We start from the raw sequence: 8774 nt of genomic DNA, 5'->3' as shown, positions 1-8774 counted from the left end.
AAGGGCTGTTTTGGCAGGGTGAACTGCTGTGGTGCTTCATCCTTAAGGTATTTTGATGCATGTGACAGACATGCTCATTAGGACACCAGGGAACTAGTTTAACTTGGAGATATAGGGTATATTATGTCCACTTTAAATGACAACAAAAACAAAGACAACCATTTGTAAGTAAAAATCTTGCAATTTTATTTGCATATAAAGGCAGCTAAATATATCACAATTAACTGAAAGAGAACTAACATTTCCATAAAGAGGGATACAATCAGAGAAAGAGCGAGAGATGAACAGAGCATGAAAAAGAGCATTTACAGCGGCAAAGTTGAGACAACTATTGGCAGAAGATTTTTGTGCTAGCAAGATTGCATTTACACACAGTGCAAAATTAGAAAAAAAAAAGAAGAGCAATAAAACACAAATACTGTCAAATTTACACAAATTTAAAAGGGACAACGTATTGTTTAGGCAGGCGTGTTGTTGTTGGGAACAACCAGCACCTGTTGGACTTTGTGACCATGACAAACATCTACTGGGAGAGTCGATAGAAAAACGTTAAAGAATCGTCTGATGGGAGCGTAAAGAAACATGTCAATCATTCAGGCGCATACTGAAAAAAACCCAATGCACCTATATTTTTTTTTTTTTTTTTTTTAAAGTCAAACACAACTTTTAGTACAGATGTTTTACAACATGAATATATAATATATATATATTTTATACATACATTTTCCAAATTAGATCAGAAATCCTTAAGGACGTTACAAAGTAAATTTTTCAGGCTGTAACTCCATAGCTTGCCATCCGTCCCTGTCTTAGTCAGGTGTTGCTTTGTGGGGTTGATGGGTAATAAATAAAGACTTTTCTCTGAGCTTGCAGAGAGTGGGGCTCTAGCTGAGAAAATGAAAGCTAGTTTAAGGCAGCGTCCCCGTCAGCCATTAAGAAAAGATAAACGGGGGGGGGGAGGGGTAATAATAATAATAAAAATAAATCAGATGATACAACATAACACAACCGCATCATCCATTGTCCGGCCAATGAAATCCAAACATGAAGAAATTATACGTATTCACAAAGCATAATTTATCTTACAGATCGGACCAATATTTTTCAAGAGCAAGATTGTTTTTCCCACAAAATCCCTCGAAAAAAGGTGAATACTGGTGTCATACGGACTAACCAAATTATTTTTGCACCTCATGCTATAGCTACTGCAATTTGAATCAACTGCTGTCAGCTAACAGAGTTGAGGTTTACTTCCTGGATGAGGTTTCAACTGTTTCCTGGAAGCAGACTGCGAAATAGTGCGTCGACTCCCTGATGAAGAACTAAAAGATCTGTGAGGGAATCCTGATTGTTGGCACAAACTTTAAAAAAATGAAAACACCGATATTCTCCTTCGACCCTCCCCGACAAAGTCCCAACATAACCACACCATTTTTAAATCTTCTCATTCTCAACAACAGCTTAGAGAAGACCGACATTTTTGCAAAGGAACACATCGATTTTTTATTATTATTATTTTTTTTCAAACTTCACATATTATAGAAAAAAAAGTAGCATCTCCTGCCCGCGCCCCCGTCCTCTGGTCTCAGGAGCTGGACGGGTTAGGCAGGTCGAACACGATGGGGGGGTTGGTGGGCTGGAAGCTGACAGTGCAGGTCGATGCATTGATGAACGTCGTGTAGCCGTCTGTCATGATGCCGTAGCCTAAGGACGGGCAAAACATGAGTCAGCATAAGCACTGCCGGACATCAACATTTAAAAAAACAGGAATCATTTTATTTTATTTTTATTTAATCTATTTATATTTTACCAGGAAAAGTCCCATTGAGATTAAAAACCTCTTTTTCGAGGGAGTCCTGGCCAATGCAATATAAATTCATATAACAAACTGAACTCACCAACAACAACAGTACAGCCAAAATATTCGAATTAAAAATTATCTTTTGCAGACTGCAAATCATGTTTATGTTTTTAAATCATGTTTTGGCATGTGGCGCCACCTACCGCCGTCTACCAATCATTGCACTCAGTAGAGTCTCAGCTGCCGAGCAACCACGGGTTGCCAGTTACGTCTGAGCTACAATGGTGGAGAAAACCTAAAAGACCTCGGTATTTTGAATTTGAGTGTAGTAACAGTTTTTTTGGCCACTTTATTACATATGGCGCCTTTAACAATCGGGCGTCACATAAACATGATGTCACACGCGTCTTTTCCCGGTCAGTCGTCATGGTAGCGCGTCATTGGCGTCAAAGCCAACGCGCACGTGCCCAGCGCTAAAAATAATAATGAGAGGAGATAACAAAATGTATTTTTACTTAAACAAACAAAACAATTCAATTTGATTCGTTTAGCCAAAAAATGGCTAGCTAATAGCTAACTGGTAAACTGTGCCTGGACTCGAAACCAGCGTTACTTTAGACCAGTGCTTCTCAATTATTTTCTGTTATGCTATTGTTAAATTGTTATATATTGTTAAAATTACTCATTTTAACAATCGGGAGTAACGTAAACATGGCGTCACACACGTCTTTTTCCGGTCAAGGAAAACACTTTGTGCATTAACGTTGAACGTTCACGTTCATGATTTAACCACATTAATTTCCTAATGCCTCCCACATACGTGACATATCAGCAATCTGTTAAGCTAAGATCTGGTAAGTCACACTGTACAACACGGGTCTCATAAACTTAACCGAGACATTAAGAACGATGTGTGCAAAACGTACAGTGCCGACACCTACTGAATCATCGGCTACGTCATCAGCTGCGAGGCCAGTTGGCGACATCATTAGCATGTGCCAGTGGTAAACAGCAGCAGAAGATTGATCGCTCTCTGGAAATTGTTCTGTTTATGTGTGTGGAGAAAATTGAGGAAACGAGAGACTGCGGATTCCACACACACATTTTATGCCACATACTGGCATTGTGTTTTACGTTTTAACTCCACTGTATTTGACGGTGTCACTTCTTAAATCCATCGTCCCATTTGCATTTTCATTGGCTGCTCAACAGACGTAGATCATAGCAGCACAAACATGTTCACATTTCTGACATGAATTGCTGAGTTGTTTTACCTCAAAATTCCTTGAAAGGGCTTTGTTTCGATGTAAATCTTTGAGGATATTTCATGCATAGACATGCAGATAATTTTAATGCCCAGGACCTCTTTACATTGTTCTCCACGATACATATGTGTATACACACACACACACACACACACACACACACACACACACACACACACACACACACACACACACACACACACACACACACACACACACACACACACACACACACACACACACACACACACACACACACACACACACACACACACACACACACACACACACACACACACACACACACACACACACACACACACACACACACAGCACTTTGTTTCAGCTGTAGTGTTGTCAAACGATTAAAATATTTAATCGCGATTAATCGTATTAAATGTCATAGTTAACTCGCGATTAATCGCAATTAATCTCACATTTTTATCTATTCTAAATGTTCCTTGATTTCTTTTTGTACCATTATTTTTCCTCATTTTAATACTCTTATCAACATAGAAAAGTGGATTGGCTTGCTTCGTGTAAATGTTATTTACATATTTTTGCATATACTGTAGTCTAGGGCTGAACAATTTATCGAAATTTATCGAAATTGCAATACAGCTTCCTGCAATTTCAAGACACAATATTTATAATATTTGTTCAAGCCAAAATCAAATTTTTTTATTATTATGACACATCTTAAACCACTCTGGCAGACAAACTAATCTGTTACAGACTAAACCTGCTGTGTTACTTTGTGTGTGTGTGAGGAGCTGTGTATGTGTGTGTGTGCTGTTGGAGGTTCGAGACGTTCGCACAGCGCTCGCCATCTGCTCAAAACGGAACGTTTACTCTTTACTTACGAGAGCCGACTACTCTTTGACCGGCTCGCGCAGCGTCTGATGTTTTGTTTCCGGTCTATCTGCATCCGGTGTGGTGTTGTAGTTGTTCTAACGTTACTAGTTGATGCAACATCTTGTGAAAAAAAATGTTTGTTCAGCCAAAAAGAGCGTAAAAAGAGAGAAAAAATTGACGCGGTTAAAATGGGATCGCGTTAACACCGTCAGTAACACGTTTAACTGACAGCTCTAATATATATATATATATACACACACACACATATATATATATACACACACACATATATATACACACAATTATATATATACACACAATTATATATACACACACACACACACACACACACACATATACACACATATACACATATATATACACACATATATACAGTGGTATGCAAAAGTTTGGGCACCCCTGTAATTTTTCATGATTTTCCTTTATAAATCATTGGTTGTTTGGATAAGAAATGTCAGTTAAATATATCATATAGGAGACAAACACAGTGATATTTGAGAAGTGAAATAAAGTTTATATGATTTACAGAAAGTGTGCAATAATTATTTAAACAAAATAAGGCATTTGCATACATTTCAAGGCACCCTTGTCATTTTATTGATTTCATACAGGTGAATCATGAGAAAGGGTATTTAAGGAGGCCAATTGTAAGTGTTTCTCCTCTTTGCATCTTCTCTGAAGAGTGGCAACATGGGAGCCTCAAAACAACTCTCAAATGACCTGAAAACAATGATTGTTCAACATCATGGTTTAGGGGAAGGATACAGAAAGCTATCTCAGAGATTTAAGCTCTCAGTTTCAACTGTGAGGAACATTGTGAGGAATTGGAAGACCACAGGCACAGTTCTAGTTCAGGCCCGAAGTGACAGACCAAGAAAAATCTCAAATAATCAGAGGTGAAGTATGGTGAGAACAGTCACTGTCAATAGGGATGGGGCCGATCCGATCCAGTATCGGTATCGGGTTCCGATACAGACTTAATTGACGGATCGGAAATCTCTATAGTTGTATCGGAAATTTCCGATCCGTCTGTGTGTGTGTCTGCTGAAATATCTCCACAAGTGATTCCCTGACTTCTCTGCTAGCTGGCACAGAAAGTGTGCAATAATTATTTAAACAAAATAAGGCATTTGCATACATTTCAAGGCACCCTTGTCATTTTATTGATTTCATACAGGTGAATCATGAGAAAGGGTATTTAAGGAGGCCAATTGTAAGTGTTTCTCCTCTTTGCATCTTCTCTGAAGAGTGGCAACATGGGAGCCTCAAAACAACTCTCAAATGACCTGAAAACAATGATTGTTCAACATCATGGTTTAGGGGAAGGATACAGAAAGCTATCTCAGAGATTTAAGCTCTCAGTTTCAACTGTGAGGAACATTGTGAGGAATTGGAAGACCACAGGCACAGTTCTAGTTCAGGCCCGAAGTGACAGACCAAGAAAAATCTCAAATAATCAGAGGTGAAGTATGGTGAGAACAGTCACTGTCAATAGGGATGGGGCCGATCCGATCCAGTATCGGTATCGGGTTCCGATACAGACTTAATTGACGGATCGGAAATCTCTATAGTTGTATCGGAAATTTCCGATCCGTCTGTGTGTGTGTCTGCTGAAATATCTCCACAAGTGATTCCCTGACTTCTCTGCTAGCTGGCTGTAAAAAGTGGAATGGGTTTCCTGAACCGAGGCGTGTCTCGACGAGACACGAAGTAATGATGCACGACTCCGTTCAGGAAATCCATTCCACAGTTTACAGCCAGCTAGCAGGCGAGCGTGATTGACCAGGAGTTAACCAGGAAGTTTAGCTCAGCAACCTGCAGCCGACGTAAAACGCCTGCTCGCTGAGGAGAACAGTTCTGACAGCGGCATAAAAACAGTGAAAACCACACTCCTTCAAGCCAGGGTTCACGTTCGCCGGTATATGTGCCGGTTTTTGGCCGTTGTCACGTGAATTTGGCTGGCACAAAAAATATCACCGGCCAAAATGTCAGGTGAAATCAATGATTAACACGGAGACGGTATTTATTTATTTAAAATGCCGGCATCGCGTTGTGTTTGGAGATTGAACATTTACAGCGCGTCTGTGACTCCGTTTATGTGTGTGTCTGTGACTCCGTTTGTGTGTGCGCTGCTATGCGCTCACTGTGTGTGTGCGCTGCTATGCGATCACTGTGTGTGTGTGTGTGTGTGTGTGTGTGTGTGTGTGTGTGTCGCCAGGGGTCTGTAAAGTCGCTGTAAACGTTGTAAAAGTCGTACATGTCATACTTGCCTGTATAAAGGAGTTTATTAAAGCCATATAATCAAAATGATGACAAAATATTATATGATAATATAATATTAGAGCAAACAGAGCATCCATATCGGAATAGTATCGGAGTATCGGCAGCTATCTAAAGTCAGATATCGGGATCGGATCGGAAGTGAAAAAAGGTGGATCGGTGCATCCCTAACTGTCAACCCACAGACCAGCTCCAAAGACCTACAACATCATCTTGCTGCAGATGGTGTCACTGTGCATCGTTCTACTATTCAGTGCACTTTACAAGGAGATGCTGTATGGAAGAGTAATGCAGAAAAAGCCTTTTCTCTACACCCGCCACAAAATAGAGTTATTTGGGCAAAACAAGGGGCTTTATGCATGGTGGAAAAATTTGGTGGTGGTTCCATCATGCTGTGGGGCTGTGAGGCCAGTGCAGGGACTGGGAATCTTGTTAAAGTTGGGGTCGCATGGATTCCACTCAATATCAGCAGATTCTGGAGAACAATGTCCAGGAATCAGTGACAAAGCTGAAGTTGTGCAGGGGCTGGATCTTTCAACAAGACAACGACCCTAAACACTGGTCAAAATCTACTAAGGCATTCATGCAGAGGAACAAATACAACGTTCTGGAATGGCCATCTCAGTCCCCAGACCTGAATATTATTGAACATTTGTGGTGTTGTTTAAAAGAATGGTCCAAAATATCTTCCGCCAGAATCCAGACTCTAATTGGAAGTTATAGGAAGTGTTTAGAGACTGTTATTTCTACAAAGGAGGATGCACAAAATGTTTCTTTTGTGGTGCCTAAACTTATGCACATGCCTAATTTTGTTTAAATAATTCTTGCAGACTTTCTGTAAATCATATAAACTTTATTTCACTTCTCAAATACCACTGTTTGTCTCCTATATGATATATTTAACTGAAATTTCTTATCCAAACGACCAATGATTTATAAAGGAAAAATGTACAGGGGTGCCCAAACTTTTGCATACCACTGTGTATATGGGTCAATGACAAATAAAGCTTCTAAAAATTTATTTTTTTAAAAGTATTTTCAAAATGGATGTAATGCATATTTTTGAGTCCAGAACAATGTGCTTGAACATTTCTCATATATGGTTTAACTATTCTAACTGTTTTTACTAATTTTTTAACAGTATCTTTAACTTCACAACAAAAAAAATGTCAGGTGGCACAACCAACTATTTATAAAAAAATATATACATTCCTAATATTTATTTTAAAATTAATTATTTGGCAACTATACCTTAAGGTGTCTACACTAGATAAACATTATTATTTTTATCATTGTGTTTTTTTTTACAATAATTTAAGATTTTTGGTCTCTGAAGGTCAGGTTTTTTCCTTAACATCCAATTTTACATTTAAAGACAGGAAAATAATCACACAAATACCCAAATTCATATATTCAGTATAATAACTAAACACATTACATTTATAAACCATTTGGTCACTTTGACGTATCATTTACTGGTTTAAATTGGTTGCACCACTTGACAAATATTGGTTGCACCATCTGATCACATTAGTTATGACATGAAATATGCTGAAAAAAATGCATTTTCATTTCAAATAGTAACATGTGTTTTAGACATCAGTTAAACCTAACCCTAACCCATCAAAAACAATTCACATAACATTACATCTTTATGATGAGGATCAAGTACAGTCGCAATGAAGTGCAGGGGATCTGGATAGATGTTAATAAAACGTGGCGACAGACTCTTAAAGAGCAGAGCTCACTTTTCATGGTTTTCACTCTATGTTCTCAATCTTTGTGTAGAAGACACTTTAGCGCTGCAATTAATGGAATAACAGATGCATCAGATGAGCTGATGTCTTTAGTTAACTGCTCAAAGAGAGAGAATGTTCTCTGGTGTGAAGTCAATGTCGCAGGGAGTTCATAATCTGCTCCGTATGCAGCCAAGTTTCGCTTTAGCGCAAAGAGACGTTCCAGCATTTAATAGGTGCTGTTCCACAGTGAACTCGCTGTGTTTAGGCCATCGAATTATCAGTGCATCCCTAAATATAACATTTTTATTGAAAAGAACAACGTAACCGCAATAATTACATATTTGATGGTGTGACTTGAGTTTCAGTCAGCACATGGAAAAGGGAGCGCTCGCCGATTACATGGGGGCGCAGCGGCCTTGATCCCCGGTTTTATCAAAAATTGTGGTGTATAAAAAAATATATTTCATATTTAAAATAAACAACAACTCCTCTTAGCCTGGTGGAAGTAAACCCTGGCGGCCCACCAGGCTTATAATACACTGGGGGAAACCCTGTAATAATAATAATAACTGTTGTAAAACTTTCCAGCAGGTGAAACTATATGTGCTAGATGTTATGACTAAGTAATCAAAGCACAGTTGTCAGCTGGATCATTGTTAATACTTTACCTGTGTCATGCTAATTTTCATAGTGATATTGGCATCTAAAATGTACAAATTATCATGCAAAATGATTTGTGTGCAATATCTTTCCATTCAAAACTAATAAACATTCTAGAAGTGTCATGGATAACCTTAGAGCTTTGAATAGCAT

The 8774-nt window shown here is 38.7% G+C and overlaps 1 protein-coding gene across 3 annotated transcripts in view; it reads right to left on the bottom strand.

The window, feature by feature from the left end:
- Positions 1 to 257: 257 nt before the first annotated feature.
- Positions 258 to 8774, bottom strand: part of mpped2a (metallophosphoesterase domain containing 2a) — a 77085-nt gene continuing 68568 nt past the window's right edge. For all 3 annotated transcript variants that reach the window (XM_083901132.1, XM_083901133.1, XM_083901134.1), the window contains one exon: positions 258 to 1704. In XM_083901132.1, coding sequence (XP_083757258.1) covers positions 1586 to 1704 — 119 coding nt within the window. In that variant the 3' untranslated portion in view covers positions 258 to 1585. The remainder of the gene's footprint in view (positions 1705 to 8774) is intronic.

This window comes from Microchirus variegatus (genome assembly GCF_963457635.1).
Source record: "Microchirus variegatus genome assembly, chromosome: 14".
NCBI classification, from domain to species: domain Eukaryota; kingdom Metazoa; phylum Chordata; class Actinopteri; order Pleuronectiformes; family Soleidae; genus Microchirus; species Microchirus variegatus.
The sequence above is the reverse complement of the archived record's forward strand: the minus strand, read 5'-3'. Positions and strand labels throughout refer to the sequence as shown.